Below are 26,483 nucleotides of genomic sequence, written 5' to 3'. Positions count from 1 at the left end.
AGGTGATGGACCCAGTTCTTGTGAGATTGCATGGGAGTCTCACTTCTACTTCACAAGGTGGCAACTGCTCTAGGAGGAGATGACAATTTTGCACTGTCCTTTGTCACATGTGCTGATCTTACTGTATTTCTCTCAACTTGGGGGATAAATATGACAGTTTTCAAAGATTTCTCTAACTGAATCCAGATCCTAGAGGAACACAATTATTGTTTCTTTCTTTTTTTTTCCCTTTCTTTCTTGGGAGCCCCAGGGGCAGGGACACACCTGCCAAACCCCATGTACTGAGGTTCCCCTCCTTCCCTCAGACTACCCAGAGTTTTGCCCTTCACCTTGGCACACTGTTAGAGCCGATACTATCAAGGAAGAGCTCTACTACCAAGTCATGCCAGCCCGTTGTCAATACCACCAGTAAGATGAAATCTCTTTATTTTCAGATGTATAAATGAAGCTCTAATATGCCCTCCCATGATCTTAAGGAATACTAGTGCAACTCAGGGGGACTGCTGACCAAGACAGCAAAGTGCTCACACTCAAAGCTCAGTGGAAGCTACAGCACTCATACTAGAGACACAACTGAAGCAGGAGTTCTCACATGTCACTTAACCAAATACAGAGCTGGGATGACAGGTCTGTTTTGTTCCCTCTGTGGCCTATACTGGATGAACTCTAAGCCATTGATGGATTCTTGTGTCACCAGGAGAATGGCAGGGTAGCCACATGGATTTTATTTATTTATTTGCAGTCTCTCTAGACTGTTTATCAAATGCCCACAGCGACTCTATGAGGCTGATAAAATCTCTTCCTATGTATGGATGAAAGAGCCGTGAGCGGATGGAGTGTGTCAGGTGTGGCTGGAGCTTGGACGCTCCTTCTAGTGTCACTATGTCTCCAATTCTCAGGTGACAAATGGAGCCCAGACTTAGGTGACTCAAATCCCCTGCCCTGGTGCTAGGGACCAAGCACAGGGCTTTCCCCCCATATATTAGGCAAGTACTCTGTCACCAAATATGTTTTCAAAACAAACAATTCAATGAGCCAACCAACCAAAAACCAGGGTCTCATTATGCATCCTAAACTGACCTGGAACTTGCAATCCTCATCTCAGTTCTTTTCTTTCTTTTTTAAATTAAAAGCACCCCCCACCCTACCCCCACCCCTCCCACACCTATGTGTGTGTATGATGTGTGTTGTGGACATATATGCTACGGTATGCAGAAGCAGGTTAGAGGACAACTCTGTAGAGTTTGTGGGTTCTAGAAAACAAGTTAGGCCTCCAGGCCTATGTGGCAGATGTCGTTACCTACCAAGGCACCTTGAGGGCCCTCATCTCGGCTTTGGAGAGCTGAGATTATAGTTATGTGTTAGCATGCCCGGATAAGCTTAGTTTTTAAAATAGGAAATGGTGGAGATGAAAGATGTAATATAGGATGTTAAGTTGAACATTTCAGACAAAATTCAAATTCAGAATTAGCAAAGACTATAAAAAAAATAATCCAGGAGCTATGAAATATTTTTTTTCTACTAGCTGTCTAGACTTCTGGTTGCATTAGTAACTTCAATGATGACGCCTGTAACAGGTGTTGTGGTTCCTATCAGCTCACAGAACCAAACATCATCTCTAACCACCTGTTGTGAGATAGTGAATGGTCATTACCATCACACTTTATAGACCTGAGCAGCTTTCCCAGGGTAGGCAAGGGTAAAAGGAGCCGGGACATTTTAGCCAGGCAAACATTCTTTCTTACAAACTAGCCATTCTCCCAAGAATCAAAAGAGAAGTGCCAGTTTTTTTTTTTTCTAAGATTTATTTTTTGTTTTTGTGTTTGTTTTTCGAGACAGGGTTTCTCTGTGTAGCCCTGGCTGTCCTGGAACTTACTTTGTAGACCAGGTTGACCTCGAACTCAGAAATCCGCCTGCCTCTGCCTCCCGAGTGCTGGGATTAAAGGTGTGCGCCACCATGCCTGGCTAGAGAGATTTTTTTGTTTGTTTGTTTTTGTTTTCTAAGATTTACTTTTATTAATCTTAATTATGTTTGTGCCTGTATGTAAGTATATGAAAGACTCCAGAGCCTCTTTTTCTTAAACCAATCTTTGTGTGGACTTTTCTATGGAATGGCCCCATAGAAAACCACATTTGAATGCTTGCTCCATACGGAGTGACACTAGTAGGCAGTGCGGCCTTGTTGGAGAAAGTGTCTCACTGTGGAGGTGTGCTTTCAGGTCTCAAGCTAAAGCTAGGCCTAGTGTGGCAGTCTCCTGCTGCTGTCTGTCGATCCAGATGTAGGACTCTCAGCTCCTTCTCCACACCATGTCTGCCTGCATGCCACCATGCTTACCATCATGATAATGAACTAACCCTCTAAACTGCAAGCCAGCCATAATTGAATGTTCTCCTTTGTAAGGGCTGGTGGTGTCATGGTGTCTCTTCACAGCAACAGAAAGCCTAACTAAGACACTCTGCTAGTCTTGAGTTATGATTTTGTCTGACGTGTCTGGCTCAAGAACCTACATTACATCTTTCATCTCGAGTATTTCCTGTATTAAAAACTAAGCTTATCTGAGCTTACATATGTGCACGTGAAAGAGGCCAGGGCCTCCTGGAGCTGTGCTATAAGCAGTTGTAAGGTTCCTGACATTGCTGTTGGGAATAGAACTTAGGTCCTCTAGAAGAGCAGTGTGTATGTTTAATTACTGAGCCTTGGGACTTTGTAGCTCTGGCTGTTCCAAAACTCACTATGCAGACTAGGCTGGCCTTGAAGGTCACAGACATCCACCTACCTCTGCCTCCTAAAGGCTGGGATGAAGAAATGAGCCAACATACCTGTTTTGTTTTGTTTTTTTCTCTCTTTTTTTCTTTTTTGGTTTTTCGAGACAGGGTTTCTCTGTGTAGCCCTGGCTGTCCTGGAACTCACTCTGTAAAACAGGCTGGCCTTGAACTCAGAAATCTGCCTGCCTCTACCTCCCAAGTGTTGGGATTAAAGGTGTGTGCCACCACTGCCCAGCAAAAGAAATGTGTAGCCAAGGCTGGCCTCGAACTTGTGATCTTTCTGCCTCTGCCTCCTTCAGCAAATTCTACTGACATGTGCCACCACAACTGGCTTGGTTTTTTGTTTTTTGTTTTTTTAAATGTGTTAATAAACATGTTTTAGAAAGTAAAGTAGGGGGCTGGCGAGATGGCTCAGTGGGTAAGAGCACCTGACTGCTCTTCCAAAGGTCCAGAGTTCAAATCCCAGCAACCACATGGTGGCTCACAACCATCCGTAACGAGATCTGGCGCCCTCTTCTGGAGTGTCTAAAGACAGCTACAGTGTACTTACATATAATCAATAAATCTTTAAAAAAAAAAAAAAGAAAGTAAAGTAGGTATGCATTTATTATTTGTTTTGTCTTTCCCCCAAGCTTTTTTTTAGGGGGCTTGGGGGCCATTGACAGGGCTGGCCAGCCTGTCTGCTTTGCCTCCTGAGTGCTGGAATTAAAGGCATGTGTTTTAATCAACATGTACTCTGACAGCCTACTCAATGTAAGATGTTGCTTTCTGCTTTCAGGAGAGATGGCATGCCTTGGGGAGATAAGGGATGAGAGAGAATGGGAGGAGAGACAATATCTGGGCCCTGTCTTGCATGTGTACCAGCAGGGTGACTTGTAGGACACTCAACTGCTCTCAGAGGTGGCATCACGCCATTGTGAAGAGAACTCTTGCTGGCAGTCGGATAGCCTGGCATTAAGTCTTAGCTGTGCACGGAGTCCTGGAGGTTATCTCACACCTCTATTGTGCTGAGTGTCCTGATCTGTAAGCGACATAAAAATACAGTCCTGCCTGACAGTCTGCTGCGAGAAGTGGGTTAGATGGACAAGTATGCTATACGGTAAGCACCCGGGTGTCACTGCTCACCTACTCTGCTGGGCTAATGTACGGCAAAGCTCAGTTCCCACTCTGGCCGCATAGGTGTCAATAGCCAGAAAGCAGGACGGTAGTCTATTAAGTGAAACCCATGCACAAGACACCGTACCCTTAGCCAATCGGTGTGCTTCTTTCCTTGGTGTTCTAGATCCTGACTGCATACCGCTCACAGGTATGCTCTGTAAGAGCCACCTTATTTAAAGCAGTAGCACAATGTGACGTTTGAAGTAAACTCCGGGGAAGTTTTCACGTTAAAACCAGCACGATTGCCAGCGAGCCCAACGCACTGCTTACGTCAAAGCTCTTCTTTCAAAATACATAGTAGTTTCATTATTTTCCCAAAAGTGAGAAGTTAGTCTTGGACTCAGGCGGTTTTCTTTAGTACTTATTTGCATAATTTCTTGTATCATAAAAATATTAAATTAAAAAATTAAATAAATGGCCCTTTATGAATCCTGGCCTGTTTTCCGCTTTCATAAATAAAATTGTATTCTAATGCACCAAGCCTATTGGTGTCCGTATTTCCTGTGGCAGCCACTGAACTACAAGCTCAGAGCTCAGTAGCTGGGATGAAACTGTAGTTCTTACATTCTCAACCATTTACTATTTACTTCCTTACAGAACGATTTGGTAACTCCCTCTTTAGAAACCCCATTATTCTCATTTGTTTTGTTTTTGAGACAGGGTTTCACTATGTAGCCTTGGTTGTCCTGGAACTCAGAGACATCTGCCTGTCTCTGTTTCCCAAGTGGTAGGATTAAAGGAGGTGTGTACCACAATGCTTGGCTAAAAGCCAATTATACAGTGGGTCAATGTAATAATGAGCCTTTGGCAGTTTCTTTTACCTTTACCACTTTGGGAAGTCTTTTTGTGTGTGGAGGCGATGGCTCTCCACCTTACTTTGAGACAGGGTCTCTCACTGAAGCTGGTAGTTTCTGTTTACAAACCAGACTGACTGGCCAGCAAAGTCCCATGGACCCTCTGCCACTCCCCAGGGCTGGGACTTCACCACATCTGGGTTTACATGGGTGCTAGGGAATCGAAGTCAGGCGCAACCCTGTGGCGTCTCCACTTGGGAACTCTTGCCTTCTTTTTGTAGAGCCGAGTTTTTGCCAAGTGTGGTCTCTTTGCTCAGGTTAAGTTCCTGCAGGACTCCTACAGTGTATCTAACAGCAGCAGGCTTTCTCTGTCTGACCACACCTCCATCATGTTTCCGGACTCTGTCCTCTCTGTGGAGTGAGTAGGTTCTAGGCTACCAAGATGTCGTCCCCATTGCATTAAAGTGCCATTCACAGCCGGGCGTGGTGGCGCACGCCTTTAATCCCAGCACTCGGGAGGCAGAGGCAGGCGGATTTCTGAGTTCGAGGCCAGCCTGGTCTACAAAGTGAGTTCCAGGACAGCCAGAGCTATACAGAGAAACCCTGTCTCGAAAAAAAAAACAACAACAACAAAAAAAATAAAGTGCCATTCACTGTCTCAGGTACGTTTCTGACAAGACTTCTGTTACCATTTGTCTTCCTCTGTTCTCAAGGCTTGAGTCTACGATGCTGCTCTTTAACTGCATGTGGGTCTGTATTCTTTCTTTTCTTTATATTTTATATATTTAAAGAGTGTGTGGGTGTTCAACAGACCGACTCTGCCTGGGGTGCTCCCTGAGTCTTGGATCTGTGGCTTTGATGCCTTTTTGTTTCTTAGGTCTGTTCTTTCTCTTTTCTTTCTGACACACCCCAACAACACGGATGTTGGACTCTCTGATGTCACCTTATAGCTCTTGGGTATTGAACTCTCATTTTCCACACCTTTCTTACTGTGTTCATTAGCATTATTCTTAGTAATCTGTCTTTAAAAGTCACATCTTCAGCCTCTTGGCTACACCCAGGACTACTGACGAGCCCAGCATCGTGGTTCTCTGGCACAGCATTCTATTTGATATACAAGGGAAAATATTACTAGCGGTTTATACACATTGTTACCTATTCTACCAGGTCAGGAGTTGGCAAGCTTTTTCTGTAAAGGACAAGGTAGAGAGTATCCCAAGCTCTGTGAGTCAGAATGCAGGGTCTCTCTTACATTCTTCTTTTTAAAACTATAGATGATATCTGTTCACAGGCTGTATAAGCCACACTTCAGTCTGGATTAGGGTGGGGTGTGTGTGTGTGTGTCATACTTTCTTGATAGTTGTCCTAGACATTTAATGATTTTAATGTAATGATACTTCATCATTTTATAATCAATAACAATTGTTATAATTATATTACATATAATTATAGTATAAAATATAACATTCTATAATATAATCTTATATATTATAAACAATATATATCACATATAAAATATAACAATTATCAATAATGATAATTCATTTTAATGATAATAATGTAAGTGCCTGGCTGAGAGTTTTAACATCTGAATCATCACTGAGTCTATTCTGCTGTTTCTTGATTTTTGGGGGGTGGGAATCTCACTGTGTTTGGTTGAGCCCTGGACACTGTGCAGAGAGCTGTAGAGACTGAAGTGGCCTTGACGGTGGGCCAGATTTGAGGATGAGCGATTACTCGGAGGGTAAGCTGGATGTGACTGGATGTGAGACTTTGGTTGCTATGGCTCCTTTCAGTGTACTGCACCATCCGATGGTAATGAGCCTACTGCACCATCCAATGGTAATGAGCCTTCTCTTAGGCCCTGCAGGTTCTGACAGCAGCACCTGCTCCCTGTCTGCTTTTGGTTATCCATGTATGTGCTTTTGATCCTTTCTCAGCAGCAGAGAGCCATCCCTTATGACTTAGCGCTTGCTAAGCTGGTGGCAGAAAGCAGTTACCCTGGCCCTGCTACTTTAAGACTATGTCTTTAAGGAGATTGTATGCCAAGGGTCCAGTGTGATATTTTCCCTGTTTTCATTCCCCCTTTTCACGGCAGCCAAATAACCCTAGGGTGAGTTTTGTGATGGACAGATAGCTCTAATGGTATTCTTAAAGGCTAATGCAGTTTTTTGACACTTTCTCCCAAATAGGTGTTTTCTTCCATTTTTATTAGTAACCAAGTGTTCTAATGGCACAAGGTGGTGTTTTGCATGCTATCTCAGACTATTCTTACTTATCCTCAGGCAAAACTTGGCTTCTGTTCATTCACTTGTACAGCAGTGGTCTAGTCCTTCTATGCTGTGCCACATGGACCCAGCCCTGGCATCTCACCTTAATTTAGAGAATAGTGGGAGAGCATGTTTATTCTTTCTGGAGATCCAGGCATCCTGCTTGCCTATGACCTCAGCTCCCTGATATATAAAAACAAAACAAACATAAACCAACCAACCCATCCCAGCCCCAAACAACAAAAAACCTCCTATACGTTTGCTTTAGGCCTATAGTTTGTCATATGATAGAAGGTCTCCACTCGTTTTAATTAAGTAGGTAAGAGGGTTCTGACAAAGGAGTGGCTATTACCTGGCCTTATCCGTCTTCTCGACACATCCTCTCCCATTCCTTCCCAAACAATTCTCCCTCACCTCACCTCACCTCACCCCTGTTCTCAGCCTGAGCAATCTGTCCAGATGGCAACAGGGCTCACTATGCCCTTCTTCCAAGTCTTGCTTCAAATGCACCTCCTCAGAGAGCTTCCTAACCTCTCGTTATAAATCTCGACTTCCAACCTCCATTCCAGTTTGCTCCCATTCCCCTTTCCTCCTTGTGGTGGTTGAACAGGAATGGTCCCTACAGACTCAAGTGTTTGTAGTATCATCGGGAGTGGGCACTATCAGGAGATGTGGCCTTGTTAGAGAAAGGATGTTACTGTGGAGGTGGGACTTAGAGGTCTCCTATGCTCAAGCTCCTCCTAGTGTGAAAAACAAAACAAAACAAGACATGCAGTCTCCTCCTGGCTGCCTGTGGATCAAGATGCAGAACTCCTCCAGCATCATGTCTGCCTGCATGCCGCCATGTTTCCCACAGTGATAATGGACTGAACCTCTGAAACTGTAAGCCAGCCCCAATTAAATGTTGTCCTTTATAAGAGTTGCCTTGGTCATGGTGTCTCTCCATAGCAGTGAAACCCCAATTATGACACTGTTCTTCCCCCCTTAAACAACTGGATAGATCCTGACACAATTTACTGTGATTGGAAAAACTGAAGAGAAGAAAGTCCTGTGTTCACTCTTTGGAGAAAATAAACGTTTATGATTCGATCAACTGAGTATTTGTGGGACTGTCAAAGAAACGGTTGAATGGGCTGGTCTGGAGTGCAGCAAGATGGTCAGGACCAGAAACACAATGTAAACTGTAAACTCGTCACGCAGAGATTAGCATGGTCTTTCAGGCATTTCCTGCCTTGGCTACTTAGGAAGTTACTCAAGTCTTCATGGTAATAGTCCTAACTCTTGATTCTGCTCCTTAATTCAGTCGGATGACACTGTCTTCTGTTCTGGACAGAAAAGACTGTATTCAGTGGGTGATATGAAACTGGGCATCTGAAAAACACATCCTCTTCCTTTAGCAGATATTAAAGGTGCTCAATGACTAGCCGTTCCCACCTGAGCTACTCAGCCATTACCGAATCTTATGGAAAAATACCAGTTCTCAACTCCATCAGCTAAAGCTAACAGCAGACTCCTCCTGTCCTCCAACCTTTTACAGCAGCCAAGGTTGGCTGCGCCTGGCTCCGTATTCAGGGAGGAGACGTGAAGTACAAAAGAGTAAAGAGGAGGACGCACTGGTACAGCTTCCGGGGTCCTGAGTGTGCTGGACTCCCACTGTGCTCAGGACTCTTTCTGATTACGTCATCTAACAGAGTTGCTGGATTGTTGGAAACCTTACTCATGGTGAGACTTCCTTAGGTTTCTCCGAGGAAATGTTGAGGACATGGGGTTTAGAGTGACAAGAGCTGAATTCAAGTGGCAGGGTGACTTCACACTAGCCGTGTCCCCTCTCTCCAAGGACTGTCTCCCTCCAAGAGATGGAGAAGGAGCCAGCGAGATCAGCATCGAACATCATTAACAAAGCCTGTTCAGGTGTATTCAGAGTGCTCTCGATAGGAAATGGATTTTGTGAACTGAAAAGCTGTATGCTGCACAGTTGCTGAATGCAGGTTAAGAGCCATCCATGGGATGGCTCACCCCAACAACAGGCAAGCAAGCACTGCGCGCGGCCCAATGCTTACCCTGCTTGTTTCCATGCATGTGTTCAGCAGCAAGGCCACTGTTCGTCCCCCCTCTGCTCTGCATCCTTTCCGAAATGCACTGAGTTAGGAATGGTAGAGTTTAAATCTGTAGATGGCTTGAATATGTCCTTACAAAGGATAAAGCCCCTCAGGTCTTGTCTTCGTCCTTTTTGGCGCATAGCCCAGCTTGGCCTGGAACTTGTGATCCTCACCTCTGGCTCCTAAGTCCTGGGATCACAGGCTGGAGCCACCAGAACCAGCTCGCAGACACATTCTCTTTCCACTCTACTGCGATACATATGAATGGGACTCTGTACGGTCCGAGCTTGAAGGACAGGGGAAACAGTAAGAGCTTCAGGTTGTGTGTACTGTTACCTCACATGGTTCTAGGGAATGGAGAGGCATAGCAAGGAGAAGCAGAGGGCGGCTGGGGAGCAGGCCGGGCCTTATCGTTGAAGCATCTGACCCTGAGCTCTGGCTCTATCATTTCTTCACTGTATGTCTGTGAACAAAGGGAGCTTTCTAAACCTGTTCCATTATCTGCAAATCAAGGATTAAACTGAATACACCTCAGAGGTTTGTTGAGTAATGAAGACATACAAATGCTATGCAAACGTGCAAGAAGAGCAAAGATGAAGACAAGGAGAAAAGAAGCAAAGAGCTTCCAAACTAAAGCATCCGAAATTGTGTTAGCTCACAAAGACCTCTCATCAGCACATCTGTGACCACAAGGAGTTTCTGGCTCTGGGTTAGCTGTCTGTCAGAAATGCACAGAGACCTTGGCCATCACAATGGAAAGTACTGGGAATGAAGCAGTACTCGCCCCAAGAGACTGCAGGTACACACGATCATCTGTCCATTGTATGTGTTGAAGAGACCACCCAAGAAGGAGAGGTGAGGGAGGAAGAGGATGCGAAGGTATGCGTGCTGGCTAATTTGATGTCAACTTGACACAAGCTAGAGTTGTGTGAAAGGAGGGACCTCGACTGAGAGGGTGCCAATGTAAGACCCAGCTGAAGGGCAGTTTCTTAATTAGTGATGGATGGGGGAGAGCACAGCCTATTGTGGGTGGTGCTATTCCTGGGCTGGTGGTCTTGGGTTCCTTTAAGAAAGCAGGCTGAGCAAGCCATGAGGAGCAAGCTAGTAAGCAGCACTCCTCCATGGCCTCTGCATCAGCCCCTCACTCCAGGTTCTTGCCCTATTTGAGTTCTTGTCCTGACTTCGTATGATGATGAACAGTGATATGGAAGTATAAGCCAAATAAACCCTTTCCTCCCCAGTTTGCTTTGGTCATGGTGTTTCACTGCAGCAACAGTAACCCTAATTAGGACAGAATGGAGGAGGGAAAGCCTCATGGGCAGTCACATGGAATGAGATGACACAGAGGTGGAGACCCGGGGCTGGCAAGGGTTATCATTATTAAACATTTTTAGAATGCAAAGATCTGGACAAACTTGGAAAACAAAGACGGTTCTCTCCTTGGAGCTTGATACACTTACAGACAAACAGAAGGCAGGACCACTTCACCACTGGGATGCCCATTCTGAGGTGATGCTTTACAGGATCCAAGTCCCAAGTGTAAAGGGCCACGGTAGGAGCAGACTGATTTAAAATGAGAAAGGGACAGAAGCACAGCCACAGAGGAGTCTCAGGCACCCTCTGTGCACGCAGGTAGGCCTTGAACTTGACATCCTCCTGCCCCAGGCCCTGGAGAAGCTGTAATAACAGTCAGGCCTCATTGAGAATCCTTGTGGTAGCTTCACAGATAATTGCTGTCCCCTCAATGACAGCTTTAATGTGAGAGAATCAGACCATTATGTGTGGATGGAGCAGCCATCCAGCTTCTGGGTCCTTACAAAGGACACACTTGGTCATGGGATCTCTTACTTTTAAACATCCCAAACGATTGCTTCTCACTAGGTATTTATAGTTCTTCCCGGTGCAGACTCAGCCTGCCAATCAAATGTCATCTCATCATAGCTTTGTATCGGAGTGGGGTTGCTTGGTGACACAGCCGACATTCCACCTTCATTAGCTTTCCAGGGAACTGAGCTAGAAACAGCTTAACAGTGTCTAATGCACATCGAGAAAGGGTTTTGTTAGCCCTTTAACTCAAGAGCGTCATGATTCTTAAATGTAAGAGCTTCGTGCTCCCAAAAAGGTACAAACAAGGACCAGAAATGAATCTGTCTCATGAAGTCTGCTCTATAAAGCTGCTTTCTGGGCAAGAGCAGCTCGAAGCCAGCAGACTAGTCCTTGACTCAGGAGCAGTCTGCACAGGGGGTGGGGGTGGGAGGGTGAGGAGCAGAGCTGGGGCTACATCTCCCATCCCTGTCTGTACTCCTTCCTTATACCAGAGCACACACAACATAAAATCCTAAATTATAAACCACAGTCTACAGTTTTCAAAAATCACCTTATTTCAGAAGGCAGGGACAATTTGAGATGGTTATCCCTTGGGTGATAATTTGTTTCATGGTTTCATTAATACTAATAGGTATCAATTTTTAAAGTAGTTTATGAGGAAGAGAGATGGCTCAGTGGTTATAGTGGCTCCCAACCAACTGTATCTCCAGTCCCAAGAGCTGTGACTTGCTCTTCTGGCCCCCTTGGGCACTGTATGCATATGGTACACATACACACATGTAGGCAAACCATCTAGACTAACATTTAAACAAAATGAAAGCAGGAGTTTATGAAAATTAAATCCACAGTTAAGGAGAATTTGGAATCAGAAAAAATACTTCTGTGCTCCCAACTGAGGGCTGAGACCAAACCCAAGTTTTCTTGCATGCTAAACAAACATTGCCTGGCAATGGCCTGTCCCTCTGCTCTCTAGAAAAGGTGTATTTAAGATGTGACTTGGAGGTTCTCAAGTATGCAAATACCAGTAAGTCTATGTGGGACACTAGCTTATAATGGTGAGGATATAAAGAACTGCCTAAAATGTCAGGCTCAGCTGAAGAAATTCACATGTTCACTGGGCTTCTGCATCATGGCTACGGCAGTGGCAACCATGAGAACACCTGCTGCTGGGGTGCGAGCCCACACGGTGCAGACACGAGGTTAGGAGGAGGAAGAGGGAGAGGAAGAGGAGGAACTAGAAGAAGGAAGAGGAGATGGAGGAGGAGGAGGAATTAGAGGAAGAGGAGGAGGAAGAAAAGGAGGCGATGAAGCTCCATAGTTTGCTCTAGTTGCAAATTGAGGGATAAAGGAAAGCACTAATTTAAACTGCTGGCAAAGGGTTAGTTTTTTTCTCTCCTCTCCTGCCTCTAAGGTCTCCTAGTGTTTCTGAGGCTGGCCTTGAACTCATGATACTTGTGCTTCAGCCTCCTGAATGCTGGGTTCAGAGGTTTGTACCACTACATTAGGAAACAGAATGGTATTTTTCTTTCCCTCCCTCCCTCCCTCCCTCCCTCCCTCCCTCCCTCCCTCCCTTCAACTTTATCTCTCTTCATCGACAGCCTTTTGCAGGGCAGGCCCACGTCTAGTCTGTAGCAGCAGTTTCCACTGGAGCCGCAGCACTTGTTACACCTGTGCAGTGAGTCTGGAATCCCTACTCCTATTCCAAGTGGGATCAACCACCTTCTAACTCAGCCCTCGGACCCTGCAGACAGGGTTAACAGAGCCCTGGTGGGAGCCTGCCAGTTCTCACCTGGGAATACTGATTATCGAGAGAAAGTAAGGTTTCAAGGTCCTGATAAGAGGAGGCTCTCAAGGTTCCTAGAGAAACAGCAGGGGAGAAGTAATCTCCCCCAGACTCAACACCAATGAATACGCATCCAGTGTGACCAATGACAAGCAAGGTGCATGAAGCCATGACATTTCCCAAGCAAAGGATGAAGAAACCCCACAGCCCCAGAGAAATGGAAGAACAAAACATTTTGGGGGCCACAAAGATGGCTTAGTGGGCATGGATCTGAATTTAGACTCTCAAAAGACAAATGAAGCTGGGCATGGCAGTGCAAGTGTGCAAGCCCAGCGAGAGGCAGGAGAAGCACTGTGAGGTTGTGGGTCGGGCAGCCTGTGATGTGCAGTGGTGAAAAAAGAAAGCTGAACCAACCAGAGGTGCTGACCATGGCACACACGTACCTGCTGTGACATATACACATGCACACACACATACACATACAAAAGAGAAAAATACTTTTACACATCAGAAATGAAAATATTTTTAAAATTGTGTTCTCAAAATATCTAGAAAAGGAAACTATGAGTAGTCTCAACATAAAGAAATGACTCATGTTGGAGAATATTTAATCACTACGCATATAGTCCTCTCCCACCATTTTCATATGTGTGTGTGTGTGTTTGCGTGTTGCGTGTGTTCACTCAAGTGAACACATGTCTGTGAGGCTTTAGGTTGTTATGGGAAATCAAGCTTGGTCGCTGCCCCAGTTCCTTTTCTATTGCTGTGAGAAGACACCGTGGCCAGGCTAAAGTGTTTAATTGGAGTCTTATGGTTTCAGCTGATTAAAGCCCATGACCTTCATGGTAGGGAAGGCGCTGGAGCAGTGGTTGATAGCTCACCTTCTGAGACATGACTGTAGGTGCAGAGGAAGGGGAGAGGGTAGGTGGAAAGACTGTCACTGGGAGGATGTTAAATCTTTTGAAAACTTAGAGTCTGTCCCCAGTGTTCCTAGTGGCCTTCAACAAGATCATACCTCCTCATACTTCCCCAACAGTTCTACCAATTGGGGACCAAGTGTTCAAATATTTGATCCTTCAGAGGCCATTCTCATTCAAACCACCTCATTTTCACTTATTTGCTGAGGCAGGCTACGTGAATCAAACCCAGAGCTCATCAATATGTCTAATCTCTCTGGCCACCTTACTTTAGGGAATCTCTTCTTTGACTTCCAAGACTGGAATTACAGATGGGCTGTTATGGCCGCCTGGCATTTACATGGGTTCTAAGGATCCAAACGCCAGTTGTCACTCTTGCATGGCACTCACTGTAACCAGTGAGCCATATCCTCAGCCCACATAGACATATCCTGAAACACCACTCTATTGTACAGTACATTGTGCATTCAGTACACAGTGCTCTCAGAGAACGACTGTAGTATACGTGCTCTCCCCACGGCAGAGAACGGCAGTCGGAGAGCACGGGAAGCAGCCAGAGCGAAGGAGAACAATGAAGAAATTCCCACAAGGCCATGCCAGATGCTCAGGCGCATCAGCTAGAGTCGGGGCAGCAGGCAGCAGGGGCCGAGGGGAGAAGGAGCAGAGTGCTTGCCACTTGATCCTTCGGACGTTCTGAGAGGCGTCTGCTTCTGCCAGGAAGCCTGGAGCTGTGTTAGTGGCCACACATTTGCACAGACCCAGAGAAAGGTTAAAATCTGCAGCATAACTGCAGTATGAACAAGGAACAGATAACCCAAGAGAAAACGGACAGGAGTTTTGAGTAGTCCTGGCTCTCTATGTAGCCCTGGAGCTCACTGTAGACCATGTTGGCTTCAAACTCAGAGAGATGCCAGTCTTTGCCTCCCCAGTGCTGGGGATTAAAGCTCTGCACCATCACACCTGGCCTGGCAAAAGTGTTACTTTTGGGTGTGCTACACATCACCCGGCAACTTCACCAGGGTCGGGTGCTGAGCTTGGGCTCAGCTGGTGGGCCATCCTGGGAGGTGTATAAACTTCAGGCTGGGCCTGGAAGGCTGAGCCTGGTCCTCGGTTCTCTCTTTACTCTCTGCTTCCCTGTTCACCATGCGGCCCGGTCTCCTCCTCTACAGGTTCTGCTGTTAGCTCACGAGTGAGGTTGAGGACTGAGGCCTGGAATCTTACCAAGTGTGAGCTGAAAGACAGCTTACTTCTTTTATGGTTCTCTCAGGCATCTTCGTCATAGTGACAGAAAGGTAAGCAATAAATACAGAGCCTGCAGAGGAATTATCTATCCATGCTTGTAGGACAAGTTAACTGTTAAATGTATACTCTGAATCATACTAGCTACTTAAATATTTATGGACCCTAGTGAACTGGAAATCACTAATACAGCAATAAAAAACTCGGCAAAATCATTTTGGGAGAGAACAGGAGGTAGAAGTTCAGACACATAAAAATGTTTAAGCATGCTAGAAAAAGTGAAATAGCGATGAAAAACCATATGTTTACTATAAAAATGGAAAATATTAAATTTTAACCCTCAAAGTGACAAACACTTAAGTGTCCTATAGGTCACCTGTGGACACATATAACAATATACAGATATAGAAATCATATCATATTTCTAGAAAGCTATTTGGCAGCCTGTACTGATTGTGAAAATACAGATATCCTCTTACGGTGTGAACCAGTAAAGTTCCAGTTTTAAAACTACACCAGAAGATACGCTAGGCATGGTAGTGTACACCTGTGACCCAGACTTTAGAGGTGGGTGGGGACAGACAATAAATGGAAGTCTCCTTCAGGCAGGGCGTTAGAGCCACCCTGCCTCGAATAACAAGCAAACAAAAAGAGCCCCAAATTATAACCTGAAATGTGAGATAATTTATTTACAAACTGCTCATTAGTTACAAATTGATAAACACTGGAAACAATGAAAGTGTACAATAATGTAATAATGGTTAAATCTATTTTAGGACATCTACAATATAGGCCCGATAGATATGGAAATTGGAGATATTTGCCAAGCAGTGATGGCACATGCCTTTAATCCCAGCACCTGGGAGGCAGAGGCAGGGAGGCAGAGAGGCAGAGAGATGTTTATGAGTTTGAGGCTATGGCCAGCTTGGTCTATAGTGCTAGTTCAGATTTGACCATATCATAGAAAAATATTAATGAGATAAATATTCAGTAAGATAGAATATAGTATTGTATTAAAGAAACCATAACTTTGTTATTAAGTGTGGATATTTAACACACACACACACACTCTGACAAGTTCGCTAGACTGAACGCTCTCACTTTCAGCACTCAAAAAGGAGTCATGATTGGTGTGGTGCCCACACCTACAGATCCCAGTGCTTCAGAGGATGCGGCAAGAGGATGATGACTCTTGTTTGAGTCTGAAGACAACTTGGGCTACGCAGTGGCTCTTACGTCATAGATAAGTAATAAGAGAACAGAGACTAAAGGCCTCTGTGCACACTCACCAGGTCAATGTTTTGCATTATGTCCTGGAATGAGGGATGAGTTCGGAATTGCTCAAAGAGGTCCCGTTTGTAAAGCAAGGCGTACACCAAGTTTGGGTTGTGGTGAAGAGAATTTGTCAGGCAGGAGTTGATGATCTCCAGCATCATCCGAATCACTTCTTCAATGACACTGAGGTCCTGTGCCTTGTGAAGAAAGGAAACCACAACAAGCAGTCAGTGTTTTGGTCCCTGCCACAGAAGTAACCGAAATGCAAGTGACAGTGACAATTTCAAAAGCACTGGAAGGATTACACAGGTATGGCCTTCAAGATCTTGTCAAGAATGTTAAAGTTAGGTTCATCTGTTACTAAAAAGTAACATGAAAGTTAAAATGGCACTAACTTAGTTTGGGATAACTGGAATTTCATATACTAAGTTAGGTTATTAGCCAATACAGAGGAAAACGTGCAGGCCATTTAGCTCCCATTTGCAGATCCTTATTGGTATTCTCTGTCTAAATCATTAGACAGCCACAGCGTAGCCAGTCCTGAAGTCTTAGCCACTACAAGAAAAGTGATCATGTCAGGACACACCCCCGTGGGCTGCACCACCATCTCAACGTCATACATTAGCCCGTGTTTCTGTTGCTGTCTCCTCAGAGTTCACAGCTGTGATGGCTCGTCCCTGTCATCAGTTTGACTGGCTATGTCTTTGAAGGAATTCCCAGAGAGGTTTAACCCAGGTTTACTCCTGAATGTGGGTGGCAGCATCCTATGGGCGGGGGCTGGAGACTGAAGTAAAAAGGGGAACTGAGAAAGATGGGCTGAGCCTGAGGCTCCAACGTGACAGGTCACCTTGTGCTCTGCCACGCTGCTTTCCCACATGAAGGACTGTGTTCCTCTGAGCTGTGAGCCAAGCTCTTCTTTGCCTAGACTGATTTTCTTTTTTAGGGTTGGGGGTTGCTCAGGAATTTGTGATGAGGACAGTAATGAAGACAACAGTCTTTTGGACTCTTGACTGTGAAATAACTGCAAGGCAGCAACTCAAAGCAAGCAACTAGAGAGGCTTTTGCTGAGCTATCTGCCTAGTTCTTCCCAGCAGGGAGTCTGTGTGTGTGTGTCTGTGTGTATCTGTGTGTGTGTGTGTCTGTGAGTCTGTGTGTGTGTACACTGTGCCTTCGCTGCCCCTTCCCTGAAGCTCTCCAGTGTGGTACCATCAACTGCTGACCTCCCAGGCCCCATGGCCTCCTCCCAGGCCCCACGGTCAGCATCTCATCGGTCAATCTGTTCCATCCCCAAACTGCTCATTCTGTTTGGGGCTCATCACTGACCTCAGTTTTGGCCATAGCTATGCATTTCAAATACCTTCATTTTAGAGGCATCTATAAGTTTATGTTTTCAGAGCAAAGGGGGAGAGGGGGAGATCGACTTCCAGCTTCGTAAATTACAACCACATTTGTCAGAGCGAGCGTCCACTCAGCTGCCTGCTTAGAGGAGGAATGGGTGTCAGGATTTTCTGAGGTCATTTTAGAGAAACCTAACCTGATAGTTAATTACTTCAGGAGCATGCCAAGATGCCAAATTTCATTCTAATGAAGATTTTACACATCAATTTAGTTAAGTGTAAGTCCTGACAGATTAAATGCACATTCCCAGGATTAACTATGTGCTGATAGCTTAGTTTATTCCCAACCTTTAAGTCATTTCCCCAAGCAACCAGGACTTGCTCATTTAATCTCAAGCTAAGACACCAGTCAGGGAAGTGTAAAGTGGAAACTTTAATGCGTCAAGATCAATAAGCATGCCCCACATTAGCTGTTTTTAAGGACTGATTTTTAGGTAGCCCAGACTGGCCTTGAATTCACTGTGTCACCAGGCTGGTTTTGCCTCTCTGCCTCCTCCTCTCAGATGCTGAGCCTCCAGGTGGCATCTCTAGGCCAGCGTGCATCAGTGGTTACTAGGTATTCCATTGAACTTTTCTGCTACTGTTTCTCTGGTAAGTAGCCCTGCCCCCCACCCCCACCCCTTTTTTTTCTTCAGACAGGATATCTCTATTACAGTTTTGGCTGGCCTGAGACTTTCGGAGAGCCACCTGCCTCTGCCTCCCAAATGCTAGGATTAAAGGAATATACCACCATGCTTGGATCTCTGGCAAATTCTAATGCTATCCTTTAATGTATGACTACATTACTACAGTTTAGCTGCAGATATATAAATTAAATGGCAAGAAAATACAGTTTCTATCATTTAGATTAACTAAAATTACAGTTGGGGGAAACAAAGGAAGGACATTTTATATGATGTCATATTTTACTGGAATGTAAGACGGTTTTGGTATTTTAATGTTATGAATTGATTAGGAAACAAAAATGATAACTTACATATAATTTAGAAGTTCAAACTTAGAACAAGCCATAAACTACAATAACTTTTTACCAATATCTCTTCTACCGTGTGACACTGTAAATAATGTACACCATTAACATTTCAATATAAAGCTGACTCTAAAACTTACAGGGCATGCATGCGACAAGCTCAGCTGAGATTCTAATGAGTGCACCTAAGTCCGTCCTACTGGACGCAGGGGGCGCAGCTTAGGCAGCTCCAAGGCTGCACCGGCTGGGTGCCAGTTACAGTTACTCCCACAGGGTTCTCTCTGACTCTCGAGAAAGACCAAGGGTCGCCTTCAAGCCAGCACCTACATGGTCGGTTTTAATTATGTCCCTAAAATTGTACTAAGAATTTTCAGATACGTTATTTTCTTCAATATGGTAATTGTTTGGTGCAGTCATGAATTAGGTGGCCTACTGTGTGATCCTAAGGTGTGCTCTGAAGCTTCCGGGCAGCAAGGCTGCGGCTGCTGGTCCCTGCCATACTGCTTTCTTCCCTCTTCCCTCCCTCCCTCCCTCCCTCCCTCCCTCCCTCCCTCCCTCCCTCCCTCCCTCCCTCCCTCCCTCCCGTTCATCCCAGGGATCAACCAGTCTATTCTTGAACACACCGCACACAGTTCTGGCAACTAGTTCATTTCCATTTTAAGTAGCAACAGTTCTTTGCTAACCACTTTAATGATCCTTTAGGAAACAGCCGGAGTTCCTCCTATGTTGTTTCCTAGAAACTCCTCTGTGGGTCTGAGCATCCCCACTGGAGGATCAACTGCAGCTTCCAGGCACCAAGCAGATAATCAGGGTAAATTACATGCCAGGGGAATTCAGATTTGCTAAAGACAAGATTATCAAACTTTTGCTTAATTCTAATTTCCAAGAAACACTATCCCACTAAATACACTCTAATCTGAATCACCAAGTCGCCAGCCACTCTCACTGGATCCTGAGGCAGGTACCCATAATATCTGACAGGAAAAAAAAAATCAATAAAATTCGTTTTGTTTAATTTCTAAAAAAGCATTATTAGGCAATAATTACTACTTGAAAAAGGATAAAAAAAAAAAACCCTAGCATAAATTAATTGGAGTACTTCCTTTAATGACAGTACCATCCAAATCCCAGGACTTACTTTAGATCTCAAAGGTTATTTAATCATGTTATTCCATGCTACTCAGTTTTTAAAAACTGGTCCGGGCGCTGAATTCCAGGCCCTGAGCATGCTAAGTGGGAGTCGCTGACCTCAGCTGACCTCTCAGCCTCAGTAGATATTTTTTCCATGGAGTTCTGTTTCAGTAGCATTTAAAAAAATTTTTTTTTCATTAGCTATTTTCTTTAGTTACATCTCAAATGTTATCCTCTTTCCCAGTTTCCCCTCCAAAAACCTTCTATCCCATCCCCTGCTCTCCCTGCTCACCAACCCACCCATTCCCACTTCCCTGTCCAGATATTTCCCTACACTGGGGCATCAAGCCTTCACAGGACCAAGGGCTACTCCTCCCATTGATGTTCAACAAGGCCATCCTCTACTACATATGCAGCTGGAGCCATGGGTTCTTCCATGTGTGCTTTTTGGTTGGTGGTTTAGTCCCATGGAGCTCTGGGGATACTGGTTGGCTCATAATGTTGTTCCTCCTATAGGGCTGCAAACCCCTTCAGCTCCTTCGGTGTCCTTTCTCTAGCTCCGTCATTGGGGACCCTGTGCTCAGTCCAATGGTTGGCTGAGAGCAGCCACCTCTGTATTTGTCAGGCACTGGCAGAGCCTCTCAGGAGACAGCTGTATCGGCTCCTGTCAGCAAGCACTTGTTGGCATCCACAATATTGTCTGTGTGTGGTGACTGTGTATGGGATGGGTCCCCAGGTGGGGCAGTCTCTGGATGGTGTCCTTCAGTCTCTGCTCCACACTCTGTCTCTGTAATTCCACTCATGGGTATTTTGTTCCCCCTTCTAAGAAGGACTGAAGCATCCACACTTTGGTCTTCCTTCTTCTTGAGCTTCGTGTGGTCTGTGAATTGTACCTTGGGTATTCTGAGCTTCTGAGCTAATATCCACCTATCAGTGAGTGCATACCATGTGTGTTCTTTTGTGACTGAGTTACCTCACTCAGGAGGATATTTTCTAGTTCCATCCATTTGCCTAAGAATTTCATAAATTCATTGTTTTTAACAGCTGAGTAGCATTCGTAAAGCCCTTAACACTGTGCAACATAGGGTGCAGAAGGGGATTCCAGGAGAAGCACACTGCTTTCCAAGTGGGAACTTGTATACTTTGAAGTAAACAACAACATCAAACACAACCACAACAACCACAACAATGACACTTTTTTTTTTCCTTTAGCTATTACTACTGTGGTGGTTTGTATATGCTCTGCCCAGGGACTGGCACTATTAGGAGGTGTGGCCCTGTTCCAGTGGATGTGTCACTGTGGGTGTGGGCTTTAAGAATCTCATCCTAGCTACCTGGAAACCAGTATTCTGCTAGCAGCCTTCAGATGAAGATGTAGCTCTCTCAGCTCCTCCTGCACCATGCCTGCCTGGATGCTGTCATGTTCTTGCCTTGATCATACTGGACTGAACCTCTGAACCTGTAAGCCAGTCCCAATTAAATGTTGATCTTATAAGAGTTGTCTTGGTCATGGTGTCTTTTCACAGCAGTAAAACCCTAAGACAACTATTAAATGAGAAAAATAAAAAGCCAAAGAACACAGAAATAATATTTCTTAGTCCCCCCCCCTCCCCCAAGACAGGGTTTCTCTGTGTGGTCCTGGCTGTCCTGGAAATCTGTCTCTGTAGATCAAGCCTCAAACTCCAGAGACTGCTGGGATTTAGATGTTTGACTGGCCCGACAGCCACCTCAGATGGCAGCAAACAGCATCTCTAGCAAGAGCAGCTGAGAGAATTGAAGGAACTGGTTAGATTTTTAAAAGATATTACTTTTATAAAGCCTACTGTATTACAGAGTGTAAATCAATTTTCTGTATAGTATTCCCTGAAGAGCCAGTTACAGTGTAATGAAAGCACAGGGCTCCGGAGATGGCTCAGTGTTTAAGAGCACTTGAGGCTCTCAGAGAGGACTAGGTTCAGTTCTGAGCATCCACATGGGGGCTCACCATCACCTATAACCCAGTTCTAAGGATCTGCCATCTGCTTCTGGCTTGTAGGGGTATCAGACATGCATTCAGGCAAACTGTCACCCACATTTAAAACAAAATTTTAAAATAAAATAATGAAAGGAATTTTGGGGCTCATTTAAAACTAAGAAAGATAGTCAGGTGTGCTTGCACATGCTTTTAATCCCGGAATTTGGGAGACTGAGGCAGGAGGATCTCTGTGAGTTCCAGGCCAGCCTGGCCTACATACTGCATAGTGAGTTCCAGGCTAGCCATGTTCCAGACCCTATATCTCAGGAAAACAAACTTAATATAAACACTCAGGGTAGAGGCAGGAAGATTTCAGCTAGGCTAGTCTGAGCTACAGGGGAAATCCATGCGTCAAAACCAGAAGCCACATGATGGGCTCCTGGCTAGAGCAACCTAGGACTCAGAACAAACCCATGTGCCTTCCTCATCCACAATCTGCTCTTTTCAGGATACGCAGTTTGCATGGCAGGAATGGAGCCCAGACCAAGTCAGTAAGCCACAGTGTGTGTGTGCACACATGTGCCTCTGAGCATGTGCGCACAGTTCCAGTGTAGAAACAAGGACCCAGGGCGATCAGTCCCAGTCTCTGTCCATGTACGGATGAGAGTCCGACAACTCTGTGTCAAGTAATAATTCAATATTGATGGCTCAGTTGGCAGTTGTGGGAATATTTTACCCAGTTAACAATACTCAGAGCTGCCTCTCATTTTAAAAACTTCTTTTTCCTTTTAAGAGGGAATGTATACAGTTTCAAATCATTTATTTTTAGTTTCCTTAAGAGAAGCATATGTATCTTGTTTGTATTAGTTTTGGGGGGATTCCAAGAAAGTTGTCTAAATTTCCTGCATTTTCAGCAGAAAATAAAACCTTCAACAAAATTAATGGGACTTTGCCAAAGGCGGGAGGGGGAGGAAATGCAGAGGCAGGGCTCCTGCCTTCAAAGGCAAGCTCTGGTGATAGACTTGTTATCTTTATGTTGTTAATTCACTGGCACACACACTGAAAAGCTTTGTGACCATGTTATTTCTAGCCACAACTGGATCTCTCCCAAAACATCCAGCTTGTGATAGAAAGAACTGGCTTTATATTACACACAGATCACAGCCCAAGAATAAATCCTGGAACCAAGGGAGACAATAGGTGACTTTAATGAGTGGGGCAGGCAGGTGGGATGGAAGCAAAGCTCTGGCGTGCCTCTCTTGGGTGGGAATGTGAGACCCATACTCCTCCTCACCCTCGTGTGGACACAGTCTGAATGTCACCCACAGGCCTTGCCTAGAACCCTGGGACAAGTGATCTATATCACACCATAGTGCCAGCACCGGTGGCACTGAAGTAAGATAACTGTGGCCACTAGGGGACATTGGTTAACTTCAGTTTCCCACAACTGGAAACTGGACAGACAATTCACAAAAGAAGGAATGTTCTGAGAGGAGACCAACTCTGCGGCTGATGGAGGGAGCTGGAGGCAGGGCGGCTCGGGGCTGATGGAGGGAGCTGGAGGCAGGGCGGCTTGGGGACTATTCGCAGCCTGGGGCAGCTGCGCTCCAGCGGACGCCTGCAGTGGCTTCTCTGCCCTGGGTGCCATTCAGAGCAGAGCAGGCCACCTTCCCCGGGCTTCTGCTGGCAGCTGCGACAGCGCCTGTGCCAGAGCCTGACAATGTAAATGCTCACTCACCTTCAGAGTCTGCACTCAGCTTTGAATTCTTGTGAAAAACACCCTTCTACACTTGATAAAGAGTAAAATCTTGAGTAAATCCTGGTAAGACAACACTCTGGAAAAGATGGGCCCTGCCCACAAAGAAAGCAGTGAACCAAGCAACGAACACCCCTACCCGCCTGCTCTTCATGCCTTGACTCCATGAGTGTCTGTCTTCCTATTCGGTGAGCCCAGAGCCAGTGTTACTCTCCTCAGCTCAGCAACTTCTGCTGAGTCAACCATGTTAGTCATCTGCAAAATCACTACTTACAGCTGAGTCTCCATAAAAAGTGGAAAAATTACTCCACAAATTTTATTAGCTACCAAAAATATGATTAACATAAAAAAATCTTCAGTGACCTCGAACAAATACAATTAAAATTTTGCTTCTGATTCCTTCACAACATTGAGTAGTCACTGGTAGCTCTGAGGAGGACAGAAACACAGAGATCTGAGAGAATGACCAGCACAGGCCTGAGAGCTGGACACTCACCCTCAGAGTCGGTGATGCTGAGCACAGCAGCACCTGGTGTGTGTGGGGGAGCACTGGTCAGCCTGGGCATCCTGGGCTGGCTTCCAGTTCCTGGCTTGCTGTTGTCTTAAGCACATCACTTTCTTGTGCTCAGTTCCTTCAGATGGGCTCTGTGAGTTAAAGGGGGTGTGGTGGAAGATGGCAGACCAGGAAATGGCTTTGAGTTCCTCCTTAGGAGGTGGAACGTGGCAAAGAATGCCTTTCTTCCTCTATTATCAGGAACACCAGAAAAGCCGCACATCTAGAGTCTTCCTGACCTATCAGGGATGACTCTGGAAGCCAATGAGATAAAATGAACTGCATGGAAAGCCCGGCTCTTGTAAGGAGTGGCAGAGGAACACCTCATAGGGGCTGCTGCATGAGGTTCTGGGCGCTGCACTCCAGCCCAGCTGTGTGAGCAGTGCAAGAAGAGGAAGCAGAATAGTGCTCCTCTGTGAAAATGGACCACATTCTCTGTATCCATTCCTCTGTTGAGGGACATCTGGGTTCTTTCCAGCTTCTGGCTGTTATAAATAAGGCTGTTATGAACATAGTGGAGCATGTGTCCTTATTACATGTTGGAGCATCTTCTGGGTATATGCCCAGGAGAGGAATTGTTGGATCTTCCGGTAGTACTATGTCTAATTTTCTGAGGAACCACCAAACTGATTTCCAGAGTGGTTGTACCAGCTTGCAATGCCAATGGAGTACTACTCAGCTATTAAAAACAATGAATTTATAAAATTCTGGAGGATATCATCCTGAGTGAGGTAACCCAATCACAAATGAACACACATGATATGCACTCACTGATAAGTGGATATTAGCCCAAAAACTTAGAATACCCAAGATAGAATTTGCAAAACTCATTAAACCCAAGAAGAAGGAAGACCAAAGTGTGGATACTTCGTTCCTTCTTAGAAGGGGGAACAAAATACCCATAGAAGGAGTTACAGAGACAAAGTTTGGAGCTAGGAAGGAAGGAAGGACCATTAAGAGACTGCCCCACCTGGGGATCCATCCCATATACAACCACCAAACCCAAACACTACTGCATATACCAACAAGATTTTGCTGTCAGGACCCTGATATAGCTGCCTCCTGTGAGGCTCTCCAATGCCTGGTAAATATAGAAGTGGATGCTCACAGTCATCTATTGGATGGAACACAGGGTCCCCAATGAAGGAGCTAGAGAAAGTACCCAAGAAGCTGAAGGGGTCTGCAGGTTTATAGGAGGAACAACAATATGAACTAACCAGTACCCCCAGTGCTTTTATCTCTAGCTGCATATGTAGCAGAGGAAGGCCTAGTCAGCCATCAATGGGAGGAGAGGCCCTTGGTCTTGTGAAGATTCTAGGCCCCAGTATAGGGGAATGCCAGGGCCAGGAAGCAGGAGTGGGTGGGTTGGGGAGCAGGGGAGGGGGGAGGGTACAGAGGATTTTCAGAGGAGAGGAAACTAGCAAAGGGGATAGCATTTGAAATGTAAATGAAGAAAACATCTAATATACAACGTTAAAAAAAAAGAGAGAGAAAAAGAAGAGGAAGCAGGGCTCCCCAACACTTCCACCATAGCAACACGCTGGGCAGAGCTACTCCAGGGCAGACAGGCAGAAGAGAAAGGCAGGCAAGGACTCGGGAACAGGAGAAAAGTGAGAAAAGTTAGCAATCTCTAAGACTCATTTCCTGCCAGAGGGAAGGGCACTGAATCTGGCCCCAGAAGCAATCAAGTGGAAAAACAAAACCACCACAGACCATGAAGGATGGATTTCTAATCTGTTTTTCCAACAAAAGATTCCTAGAATATAAAGACTTAAAATGTAAAATGAAGTTAAAATGTCCTTTCCCCCATTTAAAATTTTATTTACAGGTATGAGCACTTTCGCCTTGTGCACCACACCTATGCCTGTGCCTCAGGAGTGCAGAGGAGGGTGGTCCACCTCTGGCACTGGGGTTACAGACAGCTGTGAGGCACCACAGGAGTGATGGGAACTGAACCGGGTGGGCCTCTGGAAGGGTGGCCAGCTGGGCCGTCAAGTCAACCCAAATGTAAAGAAAACTGAAAAGGGGAAAAAAAGGAGAGAAACCTATTTCATAAGCTTCATAGAGAGCTAGGAAGGGTGTGTGTGTGTGCCGGGGTGGGGCTCAAAACTCTTAAAAGAAAAAAAAAACCAGCTTTGAATGAAAGAGACTTAATGAAATCAAAGTAGGGACTGTATACGTGGGAGAAAGAGTGACGACAAGGGAAATGCTAGCAATATACATAAAAAGTAAAGGACAGAGGAGGAAGCCTTGCAAATCACCCAGAAAACATGAATAGCTCAGAGCCCACGTAACTGGTATTGAAGAGCTGCAACCGAAAGTGCATTCAAAAGACAGATGCAGCCTGGAAAGTGGCACGGCGGACTGAGGCTGTCACATGCAGGCCCCAAGTGACCTGAGCGTGACTCATGGATCCTACAAGGCGGCAGGTGAGAACAGATTCCTAAGAATTGTCTTCTGACCCACACGTATGCTCTGTGGTGTTCTTTTGTACACACATACACACACACACACACACACACACACGAGAGAGAGAGAGAGAGAGAGAGAGAGAGAGAGAGAGAGAGAGAGAGAGAGAGAGAGAATAATGAAAA

The 26,483-nt window shown here is 45.4% G+C and overlaps 1 protein-coding gene across 2 annotated transcripts in view; it reads right to left on the bottom strand.

Annotated features, from left to right (window-relative positions):
- The window catches only part of Dym (dymeclin), a 273,725-nt gene that overhangs the window by 47,985 nt on the left and 199,257 nt on the right, over positions 1-26,483 (bottom strand). For both annotated transcript variants that reach the window (XM_029471781.2, XM_021150437.3), the window contains one exon: positions 16,143-16,325. In XM_029471781.2, coding sequence (XP_029327641.1) covers positions 16,143-16,325 — 183 coding nt within the window. The remainder of the gene's footprint in view (positions 1-16,142; positions 16,326-26,483) is intronic.

The sequence above is a fragment of the Mus caroli genome, unplaced genomic scaffold, assembly GCF_978045245.1.
Source record: "Mus caroli unplaced genomic scaffold, Mus_caroli_1 scaffold_19, whole genome shotgun sequence".
Classification (NCBI taxonomy): domain Eukaryota; kingdom Metazoa; phylum Chordata; class Mammalia; order Rodentia; family Muridae; genus Mus; species Mus caroli.
Note: the sequence above shows the minus strand (reverse complement) of the source record. Positions and strands in the feature narration are given on the sequence as shown.